The 27,460-nt window shown below is 42.6% G+C and overlaps 1 protein-coding gene across 3 annotated transcripts; it reads left to right on the top strand.

Moving 5' to 3' along the window:
- Positions 1-544: 544 nt before the first annotated feature.
- ttyh2l (tweety homolog 2, like) lies at positions 545-26,654 on the top strand. Of its 3 annotated transcripts, none has more exons than XM_076753588.1 (14): positions 545-940; positions 4,616-4,788; positions 8,888-8,999; positions 13,213-13,433; positions 16,230-16,325; positions 18,198-18,270; positions 20,617-20,686; positions 20,789-20,844; positions 22,279-22,371; positions 22,458-22,550; positions 23,623-23,765; positions 23,897-24,082; positions 24,163-24,241; positions 25,534-26,654. In XM_076753588.1, the coding sequence occupies exons 1-14, from the start codon at positions 812-814 to the stop codon at positions 25,612-25,614; spliced, it is 1,605 nt and encodes a 534-aa protein (XP_076609703.1). In that variant the 5' UTR covers positions 545-811; the 3' UTR covers positions 25,615-26,654. The 3 variants fall into 3 exon arrangements, with proteins under 3 accessions (XP_076609703.1, XP_076609704.1, XP_076609705.1); XM_076753589.1 differs by having other exon boundaries at positions 723-940; positions 23,897-23,974; positions 25,534-25,743; XM_076753590.1 differs by lacking the exons at positions 545-940; positions 4,616-4,788; positions 8,888-8,999; ... (1 more) ...; positions 16,230-16,325; positions 18,198-18,270 and adding an exon at positions 18,385-18,488.
- Positions 26,655-27,460: the final 806 nt, after the last annotated feature.

A 27,460-nucleotide genomic window follows, 5' to 3' on the forward strand; every position in this document is an offset into this window, starting at 1 on the left:
AGCGTCCTGTACCGGGGGCTGCAGCATCTCATCACCCTCATTACTGCTCACCTCAGTGCGCTTCATTGTCCACAAGAGGTCAGACATTAACAGCACAAGTCATAGGCTAAATAGTGCACTAAATACCTCTGCCTGCTCACGCCAAGAGGCACGGCGCGGTGCCTTTTCCCATTTTTATGTGACTCACTTTTATTGTGGAATCAACATTTTGCATTTCCCCGGACAAAAACGGTCCCATGTGGTTCAAAGGGTGGAGGCCATTGACATCCACCCTCGCTATGTGTGACCATCTCGTCGCCGTTTGATCATTTTAATGGTTTAGTTTGCAATATAGTTGACAATTTCTCCTCCTAATTTTTTTTTTTTTTTGTTTGTTTGTTTGGTATCTCACTGTTAACTCCTCTTCAGTCAAAGTCTACGGTGGACCTGACACCACTTGACTGAAAAATGGTTGTCACGCCTTCTCTGCTCAAGGAGGCAGGTTCATACAGTCACTCAATCCCATGTCTCGGATACAAACGCTTGGCCCGCACTGAAGCTGTGTATTTTTAAGTAGCAACGCAACTCAACAGTTCGCGCAGACTTATAGGAACCGGAGTGTAGTGGAAATCTGCACTGTTCTGAAGGTGTGATGGCAAAAGAAGAACTTCCTGTTTAATATTCTGTGGTGATTCTAACCTAAACTGAAGTCGCGTGTCTTTTCTTTTTCTTTTTCCTTTTTTTTTCCACTCAACCTGGGAATATTTGAGTGCCAAGGTCTCCAAGGGAGGCGTGCGGTCAGTGGTTCGGTGGACTGACTGTCCAAGCAGGAATGGCCACTGCAAGGCTCGATTACGTTGCTCCGTGGTGGACATACTGGCTGCACAATTTCCCTCACTTCAATTTCTCTTTCCAGTCGCTCGACAACACTTTCAGACCGGAGGAGGCGAGCTATCAGCAGGTTGGTAACTGCACTTGCGCGTAAAAGCGCACGTAGTTTCAAAAGAACAGTTATTGGGGAACACTGACTTTCAAAACCAGTGGTGAAATACACATTTTAAACAGGAAGTAATTACAGGAAGTAATTAGAATCATGTGTTTACGGATTAAAGCTTTTTTTTTTTTCTTTTTTTCCCCCTTTTACTTATTACTGATTGTTTCCATGATGCATGAGCGTCAGGAAGTAAGAACCCATGTTCTAGACCTCACATGATCACACATGACCTGTATTAACTGGCCTATGAAATAGCCTATTTCAGGCCTTAAAAACTTTATCTATACGTTTCTGTATGTTTGTCAATTGTACACACTGTTTAGAGGGGCACAACTAATCCTTTATTGTTCCCAATCTTACTGTTTAACACCGGGCTTCACTTTGTGCAGTGTATCAGCAGACTGCAGTTACACTTCCAGTGCACTCTTTTGTCCAGTTTGCTACAGTAAGTCAAAAAAAGGTGAAAAAACCAAAACAAAAAAACATTTTGCATTACTGCTCATTCTGCTATAAAAACACATCATTTGTAGGAGATGGTTGTGTTCCGCACTTTTCTGTTTCCTTTTCATGATAAATTGTACGAGACATGTCCAAGACGAGGAAACTCTTTTACCCCGGAAAAAAAAATCTTTTTCAAATGAAATATTTCGATTTCAGTCCATTTACGGTCATTTACTGTACGGTGTGTGTCCTACTCTGTCATGTGTAGTGATGGGACTGACTGCAGGCAGCAGGACCAGAGTCATTATAGATAAAAGAGGCTGCATGATGGGACAAAAATATTGGATGCTCATGCTCAGTTGTTGTCATTGTTTTCCATCCGCACTCCATCAGTTCATCATTATACCTTTATGTTATGGACTTCATTTTCTTCTCTTTTTGTCTGTTCGGCTCGTCCTGTAAGCCTTTGTGTTTGCCTGTGAAGAAATTGGATTTCTCCTCACACAGTGTATTGCAATACAAAAAAAAAGTGACATGGCATCGCAGCAAGACATTTTGACAGGCCTGAATTGAATTAAAAATTGCTAACGAAGTTCATATGAGCGAGCACTATCAACAGCGCCTTATTGAATTTATTCCAGTAAAATAAAAGCTTTGTGTTTGTTTGTGTGAAGACTGTTTCTAAATCTAATTCAAAAAATTGTTTTCATATTTGTATAAATGGATAACTCACTCTGAGCTCAGAAGGATTTACACCTTTAAGTCTATCGTGTTATCTTTAAAAGTAAGACAACGCTGTAAATCCCCTTGAATATGGATATTGAATATGACTTTCTTAGTATTTGTTTGTGTGTCTGTGTGTAAGTGCATATCCATGTGGCACTGCACGCCTTTCGCTCCCAGGTCATCGATGAATACAGAAGCCATTACCAAGAACCTCCCAGATCCGACCTGCGTCCTTCGCTGTGTGTCTCTCTCTCCATGTATCAAGGCCCATCTGGGTCATTGAATCCCAGCTGTGTCACACTGGCTCAGCTGAGCACCAGTCAGTGAGGGGTGAAGAGCACCATGTTGCCTTCACAGAGACACTTGGTAGTCTTTGACACAGACTCATGTTCTGCATTTGACATGCCGGTCTGTTGTCCGGTTTGGAGACAGTCGAAAGAGCAGAGCAGAGCAGCCGCAGACACATTTCCCTGAAGCTCTTTGTTTACTGGTTAATTAAATTAGACAGACACCGTTCTTAAGCCTGCTTTATGCAAACATCCATTTGGGAAGATGAAAGATCAATAACCCTATGGTCAATGGATGCAGATACTGTAGCTGTTTTCTCCCTCGTTCTCTCTCCCTCTCATGCATCCTTTGCCTTGTTATGGCATGGCAGCGGGTGGAAATTGAAGTGCCTGCATGTCTAATTACAAAACAATGGAGTGGAAAATTAGAGGAGAGAGCAGAACTAGCAGCATTGTGCATCTGAAAGGCCTGACTTATAGTGACAGGAAATCTAAGCAGGGTTGAAACCACTGTAAAACTCCACACAGGGCGACTCTTGGCTCACCAACAGTGTCCTCAAAAACCAATGATAAGCAAATCATTGGATTAAGGTTTCGACCTGGGTGCCTGTGAAGGTAGGGCAGCTCAGTCTATATTGACCTATTTCACTGAGGGTATACTGGGAATGACGACAACTGTATTTTTTCTCTTCACACTGTACATTTGGCCTTTTTTTTTTTTTTTTTTTGAGGCCACCGTTGATCTTTGCAAAGCACCGGAACAGCGACATAATGTTCATTACTGTACATCAGTCTGCCTCAGGTTGAGTGTCTGATCTCATTTCTAATTGGAACATACTGATGAGTGAAACTAAGAGCAACGTGGAGCTCAGCTCCGCAGAGCTTGACACAAAGTTTGAACAATGAAGGACTGTGTTAGAATAATATGCAAAGAAATATCATTTAAATTCAGTCACAGTGTCAATGTCATCCAAACGGAATAATTAGTCGCAGACGCTGTAGTTGAGGAATAGCTGTGCTTAGTCAGCCAGACAGACTTTCTGAACTCATGGGCATTAAAACTTAAGTGCTAATTATTTGCAAGTAAAACCAAGGTCATGCTTTTCTTTTGATTGTCTTTAAACTAGTGTAACTTGGAGCTCAGTGCTTTGAGTTTGAGCCCACTTAAATTTAATGTTCCTAGTAGTCATCAACACTATAGGGGGCCCCAGTTGGGGCTCCAATATCAGCCAATACTAATATCGATGTTTGTGCAGCAGTGTAAACACTTTTTATATGGTTGGGGGTTTGTTTTATGGTGCTGCTGTAAAGACCAACGGATCAATTGATGTGTCTGCTGCTTCCAGACAGTTTGTTGAGGGAGAAATAAGTTGCAGAAAACTACAAGCATGTTTGCTCAATAGTCATGTGACATGTCTGCATGAAAATATGTATAAACTGATTGGGGTTTAATGCAAGAAATGTTCCCCCGAGTACAATCTAATGCAAGCAAACAATTCCATTTTGTCTGCCTTGGAGCATATGAACTACCAATTCTGTATTTATTTACTATGCAGTGATAAAAGCTTTTCAGAGAATAAGAGAAATTAGAGGACTTGTGGGGATTTATCGTGAAATACTTTGCGTACAGTGTTTCATGTACAATCTGTCCACATACAGGCTGTTTCAATGAAGTATTTCTCTAATGAGTGTTTTCATCCTTCAGGCTTTAAATGTTTTGCACACTCAGAAATCACAAGACTGGATGAAAGCCATTGTGCCACATGATGCTCCCCTCCCTCAGGCTTGGATCATTTCTGCTTTTCCTCTGAGCCACAATCCAAGTTCTGAATCAAGATGGCCCCCCCTTTCGTCACCCAAGACCACCAGCTTCTATGTTTCTGTCCCCTTTGCTGTAGGCTGCAGTGATAATGTTGATCAGTGGATTGCTGCACATATCTCTACACACGAGTGTTGTTTGATACTGGTGGGTTGTTTTCACTCAGTGCTGTCAACCTCTGGAGGGGTGGGGTCACCCAGCCTGACATCTCAAGACCACATGGAACAGCTGTGTGCCTATTTAAAGATATTTGTGTTCAATCTGCTGCAAACTGGGTAAACCTATTTTTCACTATAAAATGGCTTCCTAGTCTTGACTTTAACTGCATTTTTGTCTCTTGCCTCCTCTCTCTCCACTCTCCTGCCTCAGTCTCTGATATTTCTAGCATGTGTTGGTGCAGTGGGTCTGGGGCTGAGCCTTCTGGTTCTGGCTTCATACCTGGTCTGCATGTGTTGCTGCCGCAGGGACACGGATGAGGACACCAAAAGGCCTGAGACCTGCTGTGTCACCTGGGTTGCTGTCATCACGGGTCTCATCATATGGTGAGTCTGAAAGGTTAAGACCAGGCAGTTTTATCGATAGAGTGCCAAATCATACTAGTTTGGGAAAACAGGAAAAAAAAGAAAGAGAAAGAAAACATCCAGACATACAGAAAGCGGAAGGACAGTGTGACGTCAAAGGAAATTATGCTCAAATTTAAGGTCAAATGACTTGGCTCTGTCCGCTGCCTTATTCCATCCGGAGTTTTAACGCACTCAGATCTGCTAATGTGAAGCTCCACCATCCAGTTCTTTCTCTCTAAAGAATAGAAGTAAGGCTAGTTCAGCTGGTGTATTTCTGACATGCCGCATTATCCGCGGGGCCCCCATCAGCTGACGGTTAGTTGACCAGACCTCTAAATCCCTCAGATGACTGTTCAGCTGACTATACCCGCCAAAACTTTGACATCTGACTGCTCAGCTTGGTCCATTTAAATGCATTACCAAACAAGAATGCTGCAGCCTTGGATTGCTATTCAAAATCTCATATTTCCACGGATTGCATTCTGTAACTGTCTTTGTTGTACTGCTGATTTATGCTTGCTTGAACAAGAAGGGAGCTTGCATAAAACTCGACATAATTATACATTCGGATATGATTCAATACGCTTAAATTATCTGGTCAGAAATCTCCAAAACGACTTGATTGAATTTGGCTACACATCTGCTTAAGCTTGTGACATTTAAGTGTTGGGCTTTAACTTTGTTAGTTTTCTGTGTCCATACAGAGGCACTGCTGCAGGACACAAGGCCTGTTGCAATGTTAAGTGACTGGGCATGACGCTGTTTAGCAAAGGAGCTCTGTTCTCCAGTCTCTGCTCAGAGCTCTTATCTCTCCCTGTACAAGCTGCTTCCACTGGACGTTAATATATTCAGCTCAACAAATTAACCATCGTGTATGGCATCCAATTAAACGATCGAGCCGTACGAGGTTGAACAGACTGTCCATACATTACAGGTTAGGTTTAGTGGTTTAGAGCAACACTTGTAGCTAAAGAGTTTAGCGTCGTGGGGTACAGGAGGAATACAGCCGCACACATGCTCACACACACAAGCCTCCTCCCTGAATTCACATGGTAGCTCATGGCTCATCCTGAAATGGAGTCATAGGCTGCTGAGTGGTGAATAATCTGACTGGATAAGGAGGGGTGAGGGTCACAGACATCACACCAGCTTTGCATAGAATCTCAATTTATACTGCAACAGAGGGGCACAGTGGCATTTTCAGTTCTGCAATTAAATATTCCGACATATGAGACTGAACAGACTTTACATTGCAGTTTTTTGTGGTACTTGTTAATAACAGCATTTTGTCCTTGTCTTGTTTTTAACATTAAATCTTATCCACCCATTAGCTGGTGTTTTTGAGCTAAGTTTTGAGCTATAGCAGAATCGGCTTAATTGAAAAAGTTCTTGTGGTGATGCTTTTTAAGCTCCACTGAAACAAAGAAGGCTTGGACAGAAGCACAAAGATGCATATAGAATGAAAACTTTAACCGCATGTGTTTTGGTTCTTTTATGATGCGGGTTCATGGGACTTTTATTTGCTAAAATGAATAGAAATGTACTTTCATGTCATTTGAGAGAGATCTAATTGTTTGTCATGATCAGCCCATTCACTTTTTCCAGCTTTTCATCCCTCATGATATTCAAGGAGAATTGCGTTAGAGAGGAACTCAGACAGAAAAAGGCATTTAAGAGCCGCTGCACCTCTCTGAATAATTATTTTTTGACCTCAGGGGAATGAATGGGGTAAATTAAGGTTAAAGATAGAAAACAAATCTAATATTCTAAAAATCCTTCCTCCTGAGGTCGGTTTGTGTTAACCCTGTTACAGTTTATGAAAGCAGCGATGCGCTGGTCTCCACAGAATCGAGGCATTTATCTGCTAATACTTGTTCATCCTGTCCATTTGTTCAGCTCATAGCATGTTTTGAATAGTAATGTCCAGATATCACACAGTCTGTGAAGTGATACATCCTTAGAGGCACTAAATATCCTGGAGCACATATGCTGTAGTCCTGTTGTTCATTGTGTTGGTTTTCACACCTCTAGCCGCTGCAAACAGCCACGAAACACTGACGCTTCCCTGGAGGTGAAACTGCCTCATGACATCCTGTGTCGTTACTGTTTCATTACCGTGCCATTAGTGGGTCTTTATTGTCGCTGACATGTCACCAGGTTGGCCCAGAGGGTTAATGAAGAGCTCATTATCCAGTCTGCTGTGGACCATCTGAAACACAAATATCCCGAAAAGCATGGAGGAAGATGATTCGGTTTTCTTTAACCAGCTGAATGAGTACATGTTTATAACCACATCTGTGCAGTTTGGGTTTTGAGGTTGACTGTAATTTACTGTAATTGCATCTTTTTTTCTTTTTGGTTCTCAGTCTGGATTATACAAGGTGTGCCCCCACTGCCCCTAATCATAACCAGAGGGACCTAGTTTAATGGAGGAGACACCGGCAGTGGTTTTCATTATATTTACAAGGTTACAGTGAAAGGATGACACAAAACGAAACTCACACCCATGCAGTGACATATCACGCACTCACCCTGACAGGATGTATTAAATGCTAAAATAGAATAACTCCACATCCTGTCTTTACACTTAAAATTCCCCTTCACTCAAAGACATGTTTTTCTTCTTGTTCCTACAGCTGAATGTCTGCGCTTCACTCTACAGAACCATGTATGCGCACACACCGGGGGATGTTTTCATTTTTCTCTGCTGAAAGTGGAAAGTTTCCATCCACTCAGTGAAAATCAAATTTTCAGGGGCGGACCTACAAGTACAGTTTGGGACATCACAAACACTTTGGAAGCCAATCCCGGTCCAAAAGTCAACATGTCACGTGTCTGGAGGGGAATTTTAACTAACCTCCTTCATTTTCTTTGTCTCACCGTGGAGCGTGATAGTGCTAACCTGGCCGTATGTCTACCTGGCTGTGGGGTGTGATGCTTTTGTGGTTTTGCTGCACAGATGGTGTTAAAAATCTTCAACATACGAGTCATTGTGAGAGTAAACATTCTTGTGTGTGTTTGTGTGTGCATGTGGTGTCCCAGAAGCAGCCCTGCTCTGACTTGCTGCTATGTGAAGTGTGATGGATGGGCTCCGTCCTCTCTCAGTGGAAGCTGTCCCTAAACGCGGTTCAAAATGTCATAAACCTCCGACCTTTGTGTAGAGTGACAAACTTATTGCAATCAAGTATGATGAAATTGTGTCATTGCTCATGTCACGGTAGACTGTTAGCAGTGGGGTATATTGACTCTGGGGGTTAGGACACCAATCCTCCCTGTTACAGAGGCTCAGGCACGGTCTCAGGCTGCAGGGAGGTGGGAAATAGGGATCCTGTGTATTACACTCGGATACGTTTTCGGATGCCAAGCAGAATTCTGATGTGGTTTTAGTCTCGAATGGAATAACAAATTCAGTCCAAGTTACTGCTGAAAATAGAGCTTTGATATGTTTAACTCCAAATCTGTGTGAGAGAGAAAGGGGTAAACAAAACAGATGGAGGTACTGATGGGTGGAGGGAGGGATCTTAAAGGAAGAAATATGACAAATATGAAGATTTTGGCTTTCTCAAATCAACTCAGGTGTTTTTTCCTGGGCCCGTATGGCTGCCAGGTGGAAGAAAAGAGATGAAAATACACTCTTTTGACCAGTGCTCATTAAGACATCTGACAAATAAATGATGCTGAAAAACAAAACTGATGAAAAGGCTGAAAATTGCTCAGTCTTTTCTTTGTTTACATTTTTAAACAACTTTTTGTATATCTACCCCAAGATGCTTTCATTAATTCATGAATTTGTTGATTTCAGTCGCCAGTAGCACATTTTCTTCTATGAATGTAAAATAACGGTGATTCAAGGGTAAGGAGAAGACTAAAACATAATCCAGAACAGTGACTGCCATGATAAATATTTACCCTTAAGCCTCAGTGTCTCCCCTTTGAGAAATTATGAATAACATCTATTTGCCTTACTTCTCCTCTAATTGCCTCACTCAGTCCATAACTAAGAAGTACAAAGATGAAACAAACAGGGAATTAGGTTTGATTATTCTCTTATTAAAACTGATTCTCACCTTTTTCACAGTTCTGCTGTAGGAGTGGGTTTCTATGGAAACAGCGAGACCAACGACGGGGTGTACCAGCTGACCTACTCGCTCCACAACGCCAATCACACGTTGGGTGGCATCAACAATCTGGTGAGGGAAGCATGCCAAGCTCCTCTGTATAATCTCCCGTCGCATCAGCATTATTTATATCAGTTACAATTTAAGAATTTTCCAGTTGAGTCAGTGCGAGTTGACCAGGCAGTAAATGTGTCGTCGATGTTCTATATCGTTTTGCTGTAAATGACTGCTTGTCCCGTGCCTCTTATATTCAATTACCAAACATTTTTTATTAGCCATGGTGGCACAAAGCATCATTTTAATGGCTTACTCCACATTGGAAACAGTGATTTACAGCTGTTAGACACCAGAACAGCTCCTCTATTAATGGATTGTGCATCTGTCTCAGAGCAGCACCTCCCTGCGGGGGGTCTGCGTCCGCTTTTTGTCACAGTGAAGGAATTGAGGTGACTGCCGCCTGAGGATTTGTAAATACGGATTCTTTCTATACAACTCCTGACCTGCATTCAGGGAAGTTATTTGGGAGGCTTAGGGGGAGGGGGGAGGGAGGAGGGATAGGAAAGAGGAAGGAGAGCATGGGAGTCAGAACAAGGCCCTGCAAGAAGCAATAATCACAATGAGGAAGAAGAGGATTAACTCCCATCTGTAGTGCATTAATGGATGTTAAGCCTCTCCTCTCCCCATCTCGCTCAGTCCTGCTGTCTGTACTGTATATGTTTGTGTGTGCATGACAGTATCACACATCCACTTAAAAGCCTCATATGCACACATATTGTATTCATGTGTGGGCACAAACAGATTTGTGTGCACTTTTCCATTGTGTTTGGTGAATTTCATTGTGTATGAGGAGAGAACAGATTTCGATTTAATCCAGTTGTGGCTCACACGTTAATTTGGGTCATGATGGATGAAGGGTTACTTATGAAATATACACTTACAGTTCTGCCATTAATCCCACAATCACGCATCTTCTAATCAGTTTTTGGTGAAACGGATTTTAGTGGTGATTCAACTTCCTACCCTCATTTGTATGAATGTGGTGGACAAAATATTAGAAACTCAGCAAAGTGCGACATAATTCAGCAGCACCACAAACTGCATCCTCCTCAGTTTCAACAAAAGCTGAAGATTCTGCCCTTTATAAATGCAGTATAGTGGATTTCAGCGCGGGTGTATTGGACTGCATTAGTTCCAGCTCGGTGTAACAAATAACCTGGAGAAGGAGTGTAGTTTGCAGCACAGCTTTGTCTTTGTGCTGGAGAAAGGAAATGGGATCCAACATTAATGATTTCACATCCTTACTACCGACTCTCTCTTCTGCATCTTGGTATTGATTTGATTCAGTAGCATGATGTATGCTGTGGCTGCATCTGAAGCATAGCTTTTCCCCAAGGAAACAAAGGCTTTCTCACTCGCAAAATCATAGCTTGATGTAATGTACTCCACTCTCAGAGCTGATGAGTTGGCCGGCTGTTCATCCCATAAAGCTAAAGCTGCCTTCGTCTGTGTTTAGTCTTTGATTGAGAGAGTAATTTCTCCACTGATCTGTATTGGTTTATCAAATCCTTTCTCAGCCCTTCATGTGCCTTTTTATTAAGCGGGTTCAAAATAATCGCTTCGGCAGTTTGCGTCACCTTAATGCCTTAAATACACTTCCTTTGTTGTCTTTCACACACTGGGTTGATTGGTCCACTAAAGCAGGCACAGGGGTGACCAAAGATCTCCTGCGAGGTAGGTGATTTACAGCAGCGGCCATCTGGAAGGCTGTTCTCATCATGAAATACACACTGTCACACTGCGAGGGATCAGCGTGTGTCATATACAGAGAGAGTTGATGAGGAGGACCATTCGGTCGCTTGCCGTCGAACGGGGGCTTTTGGTTGTTCGCTGGCATTCGTTATTTTGAGTGTTCAGCTTGCTATATTAAGAGCTCTTCAGTGGTGGAAATAATGGATGAGAAAACATGGCAATCACACTTTATCAGAATGTCTGCTCCCAATTTACAACCCTGGATACACTTTTATATATAGCTCTTCCTCTTTGAAAGTGAAAGCTGTCTTGTGATGCTTGGAACAAAATGATTAGTACTTTCTGTGTTATGCACCAGTCCCCTGAGTGTCTCTCCTCAGTGTCCTGTTTCTCAATGTACTACCTCGCTCGGCTTTAAACTGCTCCCGTCATATATATTGTTTTATTGTCACAGTTAATACTGTAAATCTTAGATATATAAAATCACTGAAGGCATCGAGCAGAACAGCTCAGCTGCATATGAATTGGCACTTGGAGTAGTGCTGCTGTGAGCCTCAAATCAGTCAGTCTCATTTAACAGGCATGTCCAATACGGAGAAGCCTCCTTGTGACCCGCTTTCAGTAAAAGTGAGCTTTAATCCATTTTAAGGGAAGACGGGACGGTCCAGATTAGGGAAATGTGGATCACCCAGAGCAGCTAGCTGATGGATCCCATTTCTCACACTCAGGCATACAGGCTTGCAGATAAGATTCGGGGCGTTATGGCAGGAGCTGTTAGAGATGATGAACATAGAGGTGGGGAGTGGGAGCAGTTTACTGGCAATCACATCCTCCCCCCTGGGAGTGCTGGAGTGGAGGATGGGCCTGTATCTTTGCCCCATCTCCACACGGATACTCTTTCAGGGGTCTTGCTTAGAAGCCATCAGATGCATCCACTCCACAATTTAATCAGGAGTGTTTGAAATGTGACAGAGCTGAGGAGACTGAGATACGTTTTTATCTTCTTTGTTGGTGGCTTCTCGTGGCGTGGGAATGAACAGTCTCACTCAGAATACTTGGATGTGTTAAAGAAGAAGTCATGGGTGTAACTGAGAGAGATAAAGAAAGCAGGACTGTTGCTAAATGCTTCAGATTAGAATACAGAAAGCAGCATCTGTGTAGAATTAGTGGAGCCTCCCACTCAGTGTAATGTTAAATACACTGTTGTAGCAAAGCACGCGTGTGTGTGTGTGTGTATGTGTGTGTGTGTGTGTGTGTGTGTGTGTGTGGTTTTTAAAACTAGGGACCTCTTGCTAAAAGACCAACACCTCTAAAGTTCACCAAGTAACATGTTGTTTGTTTAATCTGTACAAAAACCTGTAAAAATGACCATTTGCCATTTTACACAGAGTCATGTGCTGGACTAACTCTTGGTTCTGAGCAGTTGCCAAGTGGAGAGTTACTGCACAGAGCCAAGAAATAGTCTGGCCCAGTGTGAAATTGCAAATTGTTGCTTTTAGATGTCGTTTTTTGCAAAGATTAAAAATATTAGATGTGACATGTTGATAGTGAGCTTTAGAGATGCTGGTAGGCTGATTGTTTTTTTTTGCCTTCTGACAGTCAGGCTAGCTGTTTCCCCCTGTTTCCAGTCTCTATGCTAAGCTAGGCTAACCAGCTGCTGGCTGTGGCCTTGTATTAAAGGACAGATATGGGAGTGGGACTGATCTTCTCATTTAATTCTCCCCCAGAAAGCAAGTATTTCCCAAAATGTTGAGCTGTTCCTTTAACAAAAAAAAGAAACTTGATTGACTTTCTTCAAACTGCATATGTTTTCTCAAATGTCAAACCCAAAACATCTTGACTAAAATTCAAGTGTCAGGCCAAGTATCGAAAGGCCTGATTTTGGAGTGACGGCAGGTTTCAAGCACGCATTTCCATTTTGATGGCAGGGTTGCCCTTTTGTTTACATGTGCAGAGTGAATTGCGCTTTTACTGTCATTTTCCAAAATATCTGTATAAGTGGGTCAAGCTAGCGTGCCTGTGATTCGCAGTGAAATGCGGCTGTGGCAGAGAAACTATTTCCCCCTGTCAGCATCAGGCTAAAATTGACCTGTTTCTGGCTCCATTGATGCTGTGAAAGTGCAGGCGTTTACTGCATCACATTGTTTTTGTTCAAACAGGAAAGTAAAATGTATTTACTCCGCCGTGCCTCCTCCCACTCTGTTCTCACAATCAAAGACCCCTGTGATAACAGGTCTCCCTGGTATTGTTATCGGTATTCTACTCGAACAGTGTTTACCTGAATAAAACACACGGTTGAGGAGAAAAGTTAATCTTTTCTCAAGGGAGCCCTCCTTTGGTTCTTTCACCTCTCTATATATTTTCAATCTTTTTATGAATATCTGTTTTGTATGAATTTATTTATGTTCCTGTTTCCTGCTGACCCTCGTTTTTCATTGACTTCTCTTCACCCCTCTCCCCTCCCTTGTGCTGACACCTACTATTTCCTATTTTCTTTCGTTTCTTGCATTCCTCTTATCTTTACTTTACTTCACAGGTTGCAGGATCTCTGGGCAATGTGGAAACTGGACTCAAACAGCACCTGCAACGGCTGGATGAAATCTTTGCCACAAGATCCGACTACCTCCAAACTCTGCGCTTCATGCGGCTGATGATCAACAACGTCATCCGCGAGCTGACGGCTCTGCCGGATATCAGTAAAGCCAATGTCGACTTGGCGGCTATTGCTGACCAAACGGCCTTCATTGAGTATTACAGGTAGGCGGAGCCTGACTTACTCCCCTGAGGTGATTGACGTCATTTTATTTCATCTGTGTGTGATTGAAGTAAACATGGTGCTCAGAATGGCACGGTAAGTGATCCAGATGAGACACAGAGCAGATGGGATTTTATTGATCTCCCCTGAGGAACAGAGACCGGAAAGCTGTTTTTCCTGATTGCTAAATAAATGAAAGCTGAAATAGAGCTTATTGCCCACTGTGCAGTTTGAGCTGTAACGCTTATTGCTCTCACAGAATGTTATGCATGGCAGAGTGGCTATTAGACCATAAATGATCTCCTTACCCGCAGACCATTGCTCACATTGCAATTATTATTTTGATGTGGCTCTCTCTTCAAGAACTACGTTCTTTTCGAAAAAGAACTGTGAAGAAGGATTGAAAACTGAAATTCAGTAAACAGATGTTACAAACCCAACCAACAACAAAGTAGTCCAAATGAATAAAATATCCAGCATTAATTCACAAGCGGGGTACTAATTTATGAGGCTCCAACGGCTGCTGCTCCTCCAAACTGTGAGTGCAATTTCATAGCTTTTGTGAGTTTATTTTTATTTTTGAGCACATAAAACTTCATAGCGCTGTTATGCTGTGAAGCGTCACATTTGCAACCTTTTCATTACTGTGCTCCAAGAGTAATTTGGATGAAATTAGCAGAAGGAGAGACTAACTGAACATAGATTTAGGGTTGTGTGGCACCTTCTATGAAAGGATTTGTTTTGTATATGATAGACACAAAGGGACCGGGGCTTATCTGGATGCATGCGTGGGCAAGTTCTGCAGAGATGTGACGTTGATGTCATCTCATCCCATAACTCCTGTTATGTGCCAGTAGGTTGCAGATTTAGTAGAAGATGAATAGCAAAGTGTAAAACTCATTCGGAGACATCTTACACACTGAGGTGCTACACGCTCCTGATGAAACATATGTCGAATCATATTTCAGTGGAAAGTTACAAAAATATGCATGCCTCTGCAGCACGATGATTAACAACATGGCTTATTGCTTTGTTTACTTGTTGAGGCTCATCTCCCTGCGTCTGCGTGGAGCTCTGTTAGTCACCTAGCCCTGGGTTAGATAGGCAGTCGAAGATAACCTCCACTGCAGCTCCATATCCAGTCTCTTCACCGTCTTTACGGAGGATTTAAGTGGTCCTTCGCTAGAGTTTTATTCAAAACCTCTCTCCTAAAAGGTTCAGCTTTATCATGAGCTTTTAATACCGTCAATGCTCTTGTTCTGGTTGGATTAGGCTGCTTATTTAATGGTCATGGATTCTGATTCACACTGGAAATGCTCAAAGTTTAAATTAGCTTCATAATAATAATGCTTTTGTAACTTACGTTTGGCATTAAATGGAGATTTCGTGTTTTCGACTATGTGAGGAATGTCAAGGAGTCCTACACCTACACTGTAGATGTACACTGCATGTAGAGAAAAAAAAACCACATGGTGTGAGAGAGCAGATGAGCATGACTCGCAGCTTCCCGCTGGTTGCCATGTAAATCTGTTTGTACTGTGAGCCTGCAAAATAATACAACAGAAACTTCTGCACAGCTCTGTGGTCAAGGTCTGAATTAAGGCTTGAGCAGAATGAAATGTGAGAGATCTTCGTCTCTAATATAAACTGTTAACCCCAAACGAAATGATAAAATAGAAATATTAATAAAACTCTATTTGTTTGTTCAGTCATAGTTTCTTCTATGCTTCTTAAAGGAACCGGCTATGATCACAGCAAGTGTGTCTGATTCTTGGCGTGACAGAGCACCAATAAGCACAGTTGTATCACTGGTGGTGACTCACTGGCCTATTTCTATCATTAATGTCCTGCATATAAATTCTCACATTGTGTGTTGTTCCCATCATGGTATCGGATCTTCTTTGGCACCGCAGTCGCCACTTTGTGCATCCTGACACCAATCTCCTGGGTGTTGATTGGATTTCATGCAGCTGTTGGGCTATGACGAGCCTGTGGCAGGGCTTCATCGATGAACAGCAAATGTTATGGCCAACCCAGTGTTATTCCAACAAGGGAAGCTTATATCTTCCCTTCCCTATTCTATTCCTGAATTAATCCCTGTCCCTGTGCTCAGAGAAACGCGTCTGCAGTTCTGTTTATGCAGATAATGTAAAAAGCACTCTCCTTTAGTGTTTTCCATCCATATGTCCTCTTCTGTGAGCAGCGGAATAACAAGTCTCCAGTTTTTTTTTTTCAAGTCTATTGTGGTACCAATAGACGCCTTCACATAGCATGATTGAATCATATTTGCAGTGGCCTTCGTGTACAGATTCACTATGATAGTGCAGGTAATTGAACAGCATCTTCATAATTCACCTGCTTGTGTGACATCCTGCATCACAATGTTTTTGGTCAATGCTAAAAGATTTACAATGCTACCGGGGCTTGTGGAGTTAAGAATGAGTCATAAGCATTCCCACGTGTTTAGCTGGTCAGCACACACACACACACACACACTCACACACTCTTCTAGTACAGGCTGACTGTGGGCCATTCCTGTGAAGGACATTTTCAGAGCTTGAAAAATTAATGTCTATGGATTTGTGGTGTTGAATTATTAAACCAACAGGCTGGAAATTACCTGAAACAGATGGGCTCTAACTAGGTGACAAGGATGCTGATATACACAGACCTCACACATTCAGTCCTGAACATATGTCGGGCGAGCACTTCCCGAGGCTTGTACATGTGCGTAAAGCATGCTGTCTGCGAGCGAAGGTGATCAATCAGGGCTGATGCTTCACTTTCCTGTCTCATAGATGGCTGACCTATCTGCTGCTGCTGATCCTGGATCTGGTCATCTGCTTGGCCATGTGCTTGGGGATGGCTAAACAGTCTCGATGGCTACTTATCACGTACGTACCCCAAGTGTGTATGCGGAGGTATTTGCTTTTCATGTCGTTGTTCTCACTGACCGCAGACATGCAGGGCACCAGTCAGCCTCTCTGGCACCATACAGGTCACTCCAGCAGCACCAACGATAGAATTACATCTTCCAATAGCTCCGACAATGACTCTGCCCTTATTCCACTCCTCAGTGACTTGCCTTTTATTTCCTCATACAGTTAAAGGCAACCTTAGAAAGTTCGGAATTGCCTGCGACAAAAGCTTGGCTCAGCACAGTCAGATGGCTGAGAGGACCTCTTTATATTTTTGAATGGTCTTTCATGCTTTACTGTTGTAGAAAGTCCTCTTTACAAAAGGAGGTTATTTTGTATGAAAGATTCACCAAAAAGGGATGTTTTGTACCCGTAGAACAAAATGCTGTGCAATGGCTCAACCCGACAGACAAGTGAAGACGCAGAGAGAAACAGTTCAGTAAGAATAAAAGAAAATAGCAGCCATTGGTGGAGCATGTTGGAAGCTTAGCATAAAAATCTGTGCAGATTTAAATCAGGACTTGCTCCAGTTTCAGTGTGAACTGCACAATAATGCCTGTAACCTCCCATCATGCAACACAGTGGGGACATGAATTGTATGTTAAAAAAGCCATTATTGAAGGAAAGAAGAACAGCAGAACAGATGCTTCCAAACTTTTCATCAGTTCGCGTCATGTGATTTTTATATCCTCAAACTACATCAAGAGTTTCTTCTCTTAACAAGAGAAAATAACTTTATCTTCCAAAGCTCTGGAAGAAATGGGAAGATTAGCAGGAGGAACGTTAGATTTAGTAAATTGCCAGCAGAAGTTTAAACCAACACTGATGTCTGACAAGCAAATCCACAGTCCAGACTTCCCTTCCCATTTGCCCAATTTAGTGCAGTCTACGTGTTCGCAGATGATGCTCAGGATCGCTCTTCACATCCCTCTCTGATGGGCCTCACTAATGCCTATTGATCGCTCCAGCAGGATGAGTCCGCTCCCTTAACTAATTATTAAGTGCTCTCAGGCTACTTTATTGGTGCTATCAAGAAGGTCTGAGGAGTGAGCTGAGAACAGAAGCGCTCTGCCGCCTTTTCACATCCATCACGGGGACTCTTCTAATTCACAGCGCTTTTCTCGAGATTCTGCCATTGGTCGCTAAGAAATTGCAGTTAATAGTGGGGAGATTTTTCAAAGTGTTTTTTTCTCATATTCCGCCTCCACAATGTTAAGAGCCCGTTGAACTCTTTTCAGACAGAAGGGGGCAGATGAAGCGGGAGGTCGACGACGCGAAGCCTGCGTCAGCTTTTGATTGACAGTGACGGTGCATAGCGATTGACAGCTAATAACGTCCGTGATTGAGAGAAAGCGCAGCCAATTAAAACGTTGCCAGTGGAATCCAGCAGAGCAGAGCAGAGAAAAGGAAAGACAAGAGATGCAAAGTCCCCAGACTTCAAGCGGTATCTTTCACTGTGGCTTTCTGAGACCTCTATTGAACGTCTTCAATCAAACATATTTCTGAATAGATCTTTTTTCTGTAAGTCTATAGCTAACAAGTGAATTCAGGAAGGAGTCATGAGTTAATTTATCTTTATATCACACCATGATAAATTGAGGTTCAGCTGTATCGTCTAATCTGCGATGCAGCAGTACAAAGCGCGAGCTGGGCCTCTGTCTTTCAGGCACGAGGAGTGCAATTCCCAAGCAAACGCTGAAAAGAATAAATCAAATTAACTAGGTGAGAAAGGGCTGAAGATCATCGGTACAAAGGCAAACGGATTCATCTGCTTCTCCCCATGCGTCTGTCTGTATCTCCCTGTCACCCCCTCCCTCTCGCTCCCATTCGCTGTTTTTTCCCCCCCAGGATCATGGCTTTTGTAGTGCTGTCTCTGATCCTGAGCTGGGCCTCGCTGGGAGCGGGCACCGCTACAGCTGTGGTGAGAAAACACTGTCTTTAAAAACTTGTCACAGTTGCTTCTTTATTTATTTATTTATTTATTTACATATGTGTGCTTGTGTTTGATTGGACCCTCAGACACTCTTGCGAACCACTTGTTTTCCCAGTTCTGTTTTAACCCACAGACCCACTGCCATCTTGGTGGACGGCAACGCTTCTCATGTTTAGCTTCCCAGCTCATGCAATTACTTCCTGAGGGTATTACTGTCAATAAGCATGTGTTTCTTGGACATGTTTCCTGGTTAAAGAGTGTCTGTACATGTTTGTTTAGTTTGCTCTGCTACGGTCAGTCATGCAGTAAAGCTGATTACAAGTCCGCAGGCTTTAAGGTTAATCAACCCTTAGCCCCGCCGTTGTAAACAAAGCTGTTTCTAGCATTAATTACTAGCTCTGCTTTCTTCAAAATCTCTTCTTTCGTCGTGCTCGGCTTTATTTCTCTTTCCTTATGTCCTTGTTTCTGACAGATTGTTCTCTCCTCCTGTCTGTACACCATGTGTTCACAACATCTGGGCTTAATGGAGCTCGCATTAGGGACCCTGTCTGGGGTACAAAGAGTAACCCCTTGCTTCAAGCCTTCCTCCATCCCTCATGTCCACTGTCTCCTCTCCTCGATCTCCTTGCCTCCTGTAGCTTATCCCATCTGTGGGATTATCCCACTGGATTTTGCATCTGGCCAGCTGTTTTCAGTGAGGCAAGGGGAAAGAGAGACGGGGCAGGGGGGCATGATTTTAACCCAAAATTAACTACACATGTGTGAAATGTGGAAACCTCTTGTGGTGAACACAGAGCTTCCCTGCCGTTTTAAGACAGATTATCAATGTCTTGGACTGTGCCTGTGGCTTAGCATTGTTCATTATAGTAGAGCATGACTCTGCAGTACAAGCTCTGACCTCTCCGGCCGACATGCAGTATCCAGAATAGTTGAGTATAGCTCGTCTCTACTGTGCATCTCTGTCAGGCGGCGTAAGTTGAGCTGAGGTGAATTTGCTCTGCAACTTATACCTGCCTAGTTATTAATAGGGAGGCCAGTCCTCCACACAGAAGTGGTTTATCAAAGAGCACGGTCTTCAGTAATAGAATTTGAATATGGGACAGTATGAAAAAGTAAGCATAAAGACTTTACTCGAAAGCTGCACATGGTGCATGTTTGTAAGGAAGGTGCATGACGGTGGTGTCCTAGAAAATGCTCATAAATGTGTACATATTTGATGAGACGAAGCATAAACAAAATGTCCCTGCTAGTATAATGAGATAGAGATGAAGGGTAGCATCCTAACAGTGCTGCACAGTCTTTGCTGAAAACACACGTCACGTGATCGACTTCAGAGGCATGTGCGTAATCTGAAATTGAGCTGGAACGAGTGTGACTTCAACTACAGAAAGAAAGTGGAAATGAAGGTTAGGCAGGCTGACTTTGTGTCTTGTCTTGCTTTACAGTTGCATTCCCCTGTGTTTTATTTTGTTGCATCCCGCATTGCATCATGTTTTTTTCATTGATCATGCTTTGTTAGATCGAAGCAGGTTTGCTCACTGTAAAGTCCTTTGAGCTGCGCTTTACAAAGACAGGCTATAAAAAGACACTTTTTGATTCGGGCTGACATGAAAAGCAGCGGACACGAGACTGCATCAGGAATAAATGATATGAGGCTTTGATTTTTGACTGTGTGTCACAGCAGATTTCTTGATCCCTTTGAACTGGATCAATTTGAATGTCAGCCTGTTAATTATGCATGTTTGTGAGAAATTATTCTGTTTAAGTTATTTTTTGTTATTTGCCCTTTTTTTCATTGCCTTCTTTTTATGTTCTAGACAAGACTAAGTACACAGAGACAGCATGAACCTGACCCCGAATTTCTTATGCATGCACATTAGTGGCTCTGAATGGATGAACTAAAAAACGTGAAAATATTTAGCAGATTTCAACCATGGTCAGGAAAGCTCGACATGGTTGAACATGGTCAGTGCAGCCTGAGGTCTATTGCTACACACTGCACATTTTCCTGTGTGCTTGTATAATGCATGTGTGTGTATCTATACTGTGTATGTGTGTGTATGTGGGCTGCTGTTGCACATGTCTGAAGGCATTTTTGTGCGAATACTGTCATTTCACAGTTTTGGTCACTCCAGAGTTTAAGAACGAATGATAACAACGGTGTAAACAAATAGTTTGTGTTGCTGAGAGATTGTCAATAACTGCCCGTTGCAAAATCAGTTTTGCTCAGCTGCAGCTCTAGAAATTGGATCTAGTTCATGGCTTGAATAAATACCGCACTCCTCTTGGTCTTGCATGCTCGCTACATTACAGCATGTTGTTGTTTTCCTGCAGGGCACCAGTGACTTTTGTGTGTCTCCAGACAAGTTTATCGTCAACCAAACGAAGGATTTCCTCAGCGCAGGTGATTCATGTCTACAAACGGAAACGCACAGATACCAGCTCCCTGTCACTGAATATTAAGACGCTAATGCTAATCTCTCTCCCTGTTTCTCTCACCCTCCAGATGTTGCACACTATTATTTGTTCTGCAGTCCGAATCTACCCAACCCGTTCCAACAGGTATTGACAAAATGTCTAAAGTCTCAGCTATCTGCTCACACATGGAATTGTTTACTGAGTCACGCACTGGAAAATGTATTGCTATTTTAAAATGAGTTTTTCCTTGTTAGATGCCAGGCAGCCAGATCATTATCAGGCCCTAACCGGCTGTTCTGAAAAATGAGCCCCCAACACTAATTGAATTACTTAAAGTGATAAATGTTGATCAAAGAATATTCCTTTTTCATATGTGGGTCTCCAAAAATTAGCCGTATCTTTTACCCTGTGCATAATCTGTGCCTTGGGGAATTCTCACTAGCAACTGTTTTTTTTTTTATTTAGTAATTTATTCAACTTACTGTATATCATGAATAAAGGCAGCTGCTGCACATAGGCAACTTGTGTTATCCCGATTTATTTTTATATATTTTTGCATAAATGACTTTTCAAAGAAACATGTAGACGTCACACCTTCCAGAGAGGCCGTTTATCGGTGCTTTGAATGCAGGTGCGTTTGGAATTGTCTCAAAAATGAATGGAGAACTGATACAGCTGTCACGAAACCCTGGAATTTAATCAAGCGCTAACATGCTGTTTAGAAACCACTTATTTTCAAGGCCAACAGACTTCAAAAACCCAAAGTTGTCTTTCATCGTATCTCTCCATGAGAGCTGCTTTCTATCTGGATGTCAACAGCAAATGTGACGCCGGAGCTGGAACGGCTCTGAAAGAACATTTCACAAGAGGCATTAGGTCTTATTACAGTGAAGGTCAACCTACTGTCCATGGCCAGGTGCACCAGATGATAATGTTGGGTGAACAAATTCACTGAATCTGTCGCTGAGTTTTGGCGCACAATTTTTATGCCCATTCAACAATGAGGAGGTTTTTTTAATACTCCACCTTCACAGTTAAATGCTTGCATGGCTTCGTGCATTTTAAGCTAGTGTGATCCTGCTATTTCTCATGCATTATATACAATGCCAGGCGTGTTTTTCATGAGCCCCACCATATCTGTGTTGCATGTACGGAGGGAATTTGTGGAGGATTAATCCATGACCAATAATTAGAAAAACCCACATGCTTACTGTAGTTATCGACGCAGCATCCATTTAGGGATTAAAATGATGCTTGTTAAGTCGGTAAGGATAATATTTTTCTCTGATGGCCTAGTTGATATAAATATTGCTCTTTTGTTTGTGCTTGAGATTGGTTGCTGGGAATGGGAGGAGGGATAGTGACTGGTGGGCGAGACGGTTGGTGGCGGAGGATAATCTGGGCCTATCTGTCTGGAAAGAAGTGTGTCCTCTTGTTAAGCGCATTACAAAACCTTCTTTAACACCAAATTACTTGTTGACATGTCGCACCCAAACAATGCTCTCCTTAATGTGATCCTCTAATTGTTGTGGCGGATGTGTGTGCGTGTGATGGCGGTGGGCGATTATATTTTCGCAGTCTTTGACAGTCTGCCAGCGTTCTCTGACCACCATGCAAATCCAGGTCCAGGGCTTGCTGCAGTTCTCCGTGCCTTTCTTTCCCACTGCTGAGGTAAGTGGCTGGCTGACAGACTATTACACCAGACTGTGGAGAAAGTGTGTATCATTCTCTCCTCTCTTTCATACCTTGTTATACAGAGAGACCTTTTGGGGATCCAGCGACTGTTGAACTCCTCCGAGTTCAGCGTACACCAGCTAACAGCCTTGCTCGACTGCCGCGGGCTACATAAGGTAAGGTCAGATTCTGAGGACAATTTTTAATAGGGCTGCTTTGTAGCATAGCTTAAAGCCTCTTAGAAGACCAACTTGACTGATTCTCAACTTTATCTCTGTGTACATCTCATAGAATGACATGTTTAGATACACCAGTGCAATTGTCAGTACACTCTGTATCTGCTCGACAAGCTCTTCTCACCACCCCCAGTTTTTCTCACTCTAAAGTCTAACTTTACTTTTGCAGGTTTCAGATTGTCAGTTTTTATCTGTAAAAGGAATAAGACGTGTCATCGCTGAAATTAGTCTTTCTTGCTGCTGCGATTGTAAGATCAGATCTAGGCTTTTAGATGAATAAAGCTGTCATATGACATCTGTAATAGTGTATGCTGCGTGTAGGTGTGTCATAAGGTAATGTGGATAGTGGGGACCGTATTTTCAATTTCAGCAGGGTGGTGGACGGGGGACGTCAATGTGCTTACTAATAATACATTCTAATTACATTAAAGAGTGCTTTGCAAATGTTTGTATGGTTCCCAGAGCTTCTCACTCAAACATAACAAGAAAATCAAAGGGAGACGGCAGTGATAACATGCGTGTCATCAGAGTAACATGATGGTCTCAGCACGGAACAAGACAACGTTATGTTTGTGTGCATGAACTCTTCCCTGTGGAATCTAATTAGGGGACCAGATTCCGACTTAATGATCTTAACAAATAATAATAATGAAATTACTTTGAAGTAAGGGCAGGGTGTCCCCACTTTGTCTGTGGGTTTATCTTTGAATTAGGGTTAGGTTAGCCTGCAGGATATGAATGAGAGTGAAGTAATGTCCCCAAAAATGATACAGACAAACATGTAAGAGTCCATCAGATTACTCATCTCATGTTTGTCTGTAAACCTCATAACTCAAACCATCACTTTTTAACTGCTGTTGATGGGTTTAAACTCAGTGGGTTTAGAGGAATATGTACATACATGCACACATAATACATTGGAGGGACTTGTATTCATGAAAGGTAATATTATTACTGGACAGTGACAATAACTGAAAGCACTATACTTATCTATGTGTGTCCATTCTTCTAGGACTACCTGGATGCCCTAATGGGTGTGTGCTATGACGGGGTGGAAGGGCTCCTCTACCTCTCTTTGTTTTCTCTGCTGGCTGCCTGTGCACTCTCTGCCATGTTGTGTGTGATTTTCAGAGTGTGGACACTAATGGGCAGCAGGTCAGCACCAAGCAACCCCCTTATCCCATTATGTACTTCCCGTACGCCTGCAAAGTATTAACGCATGCACTCTTTCCGTTATGCCTTTGTGTGTGTGTGCGTGTGTGTGTGTGTGTCCCACTTCCACCCAGGGACAAAGAATATGACGACATAGATGAGGATGACCCGTTCAATCCCCAGGCGCGACGGATGTCCTACAACCCCAGAAGGTCCAACATCCACAGTTTCTGTAGCTATACCAGCAGCCTCGGTAGCCAGGCCAGCCTTCATCCACCTCCGCAGTCTGCTTCTAATGTCATGCCGCCTCCTGAATACATGTAAGATCAGTAGATGATGACAGTATATGAGTGTATGTGTTTCATCTCTTACCACCTTTCTCTCTCTCTCTGTGATGCAGGAATCAGTCCATGCTGTTTGGAGGGAGTCCTCGATATGAGAATGCGCCGCTGATAGGGAGAGGATCCCCACCTCCCTCGGTGCGTTGGCCCTATGAGGCTCTAGTGTCCCTAGTGTGATGAGGATGATGACACCGCTGACCTCAACACTGCTGCAGCACTAACTGAAAGCATGCATAGCAACAGAACATAACAATGCATATATACACTTTAGAGGACCTCACTCTGTCAATGCCAAGTGAGGGGAGTGATGTGGCTCTGCAAGTGATGAAAGACTGCTCTCTGCTGGCCACTGACTGAAATGCATCCACCTCTCAATGCAAACACATTCTCTCACTAACCCGAGCACAATTTCACGTCCTTTTCTCCACCGCCTTGGATCGCATTTCTAATTCTTGTGACATAACACTTAAGACTAATGCACACATTAATTAGGTGTTTGATGGATAAAGACAGTGCAGGTGTCTAGCTTTGAAGGTAGCACTCATAGTCTGTAAGCGTGTGGTGTGTCCCCAGAGCTGAAGCTAGATAATAGATAACACCACAGGTAAAGTTAAATCCACACTGAAGTTTCTTTTCCATTAAGTTTTCTGTTTGTGTAGCTGACTCAGTGCTGGAGCTGCATTCTCAGCAGAGAGAGGGAGTTTAAAATTTTACTTTGTCTCAGTGAGACATGTTTTTAACAAGCACTAACATGTTTTTTTTTTTATTTGTGTGCAGAGATGCATTGGAAAAGATATTTTCTGTAGATTAACAATACTGCACTGAATGAGTCTACCGAGGAAAATATGTTTATTTTTGTTTATTTTTTGTGAATCAGCTCTGAAATGCATTTTACTCATGTTTTCATATAAGCCGTCTCTCAATGAGGTGTCTAACTGCTCAATATGAACCAGTGTTTTGCAACTAACCCTTTTGCTATTTTCATTTTTGTTACTCAGACTTTTAAAAACCGTAAGTTTTCTGTCTTTTCACTTCTTCCTGATTTGTTTGATTTCGCTCTCATCCCACTCCTTGAAACCCACTGTGGGCTTCCCTCTGTAACGACGCTTGCTTTGCAGAACGTTTTAACCTGTAACCCCAACACCCCCTTAAAGCTCTATACAGTACCTGAGCTGTGTGACCTCCTGGCACTGTTTTATCCACAGAGTGTTACATGTGAGTGTGACCCCTGACCCGTGCTCTCTTCACCTGCCCCCCGCTCCATTAAAGCACCACCCCTGATTCCACAGCCTCCTAATTAAAGAGCTGCTCATCATCAAAAGAAACCCTCGCCAAACTTAGACCACATGCCATTTTCATGTTTCATTTTGAGGTGATGTTGTTTGAATGCAGATGTGCTAAATTGTGTTTTTCAATCATTTCTCTTGCAGTATTCGCCCAGTATGAGGACCACCTATCTATCTATGACTGATGCCCAGATCAGACACTTTGGGACTGACTTCCAGGTGTAGCCTGCAGCCTTCTGAATCCTTTTCAGAGAAGCACTGTCTGAGACTCTGGGTCCTTATCAAGGAGGCTGTCTTCATGGCATAATCCTGTTTACCGGAGCTGCAGCCTGCTGTCCCAGTCTGAGACATGAAAGCAGGCCACATGAGACAATTACCTCAGTAACACACCAATGCAGTGCTCTGAAAGCCCTGCATGCAGCTTTGAACAGAGTTGGCCTCTGATGTATGGAAACACCGTTGCTCCAATGTCAGCACTCCTATGAGACAAATCAAGAGCCTTTGAACTGATTGGATTCAAACACATTTTTGACTCTTTCCTATATACTGGTGGTCTACGTGGATATGATCGTCAACACGGTCAGTATTTTGATGTGAAGTAGGACGGCTGATTATGACTCATAGACAATCCATCATGGCATTTAGATTTTTTGCAAAATTCCTACTCTTTGGCAGCAATTTAAATCTATCGTATTTTAGCCCTTTGTGTCATTTTTATTGGTGCTGTCTGAAATGAAACACCATATGTTCAACCTTTTTAAATAATATCATAAAATGTCAATGAAACAGCAGCAAATATTGTAGTTTTGTCTTGAACAGCCAAAGATTTGTGATCAGTTCTCTTTCTAGGTGTGTAACTACCACAGGTTTAAGCATCTCTTCGTTCTTGTTGTAATACTATATTGTATTGTATGACCTGCTGATCTGGGATGAGTTAAATAGTAATAGCTGGAGGGGTTTGCTGTAGTTTTGCATTTGGAGGATTTATAGCAGTTGCACGTGGAAAAATTCCCCTGGACTAAATAAGCACAACAGAATGGGATTGAATTCACCTCCAGGCATGTATCACTGTACTGTTGCAGAGCAGGTAAAGCGTAAAGTGAATATGCAGGAATTTAAAGTTTATTCTTAGATCCATCCTCCCCCTGTACCTCGTCAAAGAGACATTGTTCTCTTCATTGTAGAGAAATCTGCTGTATGCTGTTTTCTCTGTTGGATAATGTATCAAACTAAACTAATGTTTGAACATAAATGCTATATTCAGATTGTGTGTCGTCCTGTCACTCTTCATTTACCACTGTTTACTCTCGCTCTGATGGCTGAAAATGACCTGCATGGGAATAGGCTGATTGGGATTTTGTGTCTCCCACACCTGATGATGCCATACAGGGAAATATCCTCAGCCAGTACCATAAATCTAAAAGCTGCTAAAAATGTGTCTATGCACCATTGAACATCTTACAAATAACTTTAAGAGAGATGTTAGCAGTAATGGCTCTCACAGGGAGCGGGCTGGGCTATGTTTCCGTCACAAAACTAACTTAATACCAGGCTAAATAACAGCTTCATCTATGGTTGAAAGCCCTGGTGCCCCCATGGTGGAAGAAGGGCTGCAAAAGTGCCCTCTTGGATGCCTCTATGGTAGATAAAACATGATAAAATGCCCTCTACGGTGGCCCAGTTTGCAATAAAACTTGATGAAGCGTCCTCTCGGAGAGTGCCCTTCCAGTGGAGAAAAAGTGATGCAGTGCTTTATGGGCTGCCTACAAGGTAGAAAATTAGGCCTGTAGTTGCCCTCTGTGCACCTCTAAATTGTTAAATAGTTAACAGTTTCCTGTGTGTTTTTATTACAGAGGTGCAATGTTTTATTTATTTTTTTTTATTTTCCGGCTACCCCTCAGACTGTCACTGATTTGCACAAAACTACATACTACAATCTCATAAATGTCATAATTGATATCCGTTCACCATGAGCTCTTTTCAAGCTGTTGGAGTCGTGTGGATACTTTCAAGATTGAAACTTAAGCAAAAAACTACGGTAAACTTGAACCTTAATGTTGTAATGTAACAC

This window comes from Chaetodon auriga, chromosome 16 (genome assembly GCF_051107435.1).
Source record: "Chaetodon auriga isolate fChaAug3 chromosome 16, fChaAug3.hap1, whole genome shotgun sequence".
Taxonomy (NCBI): Eukaryota; Metazoa; Chordata; class Actinopteri; order Chaetodontiformes; family Chaetodontidae; genus Chaetodon; species Chaetodon auriga.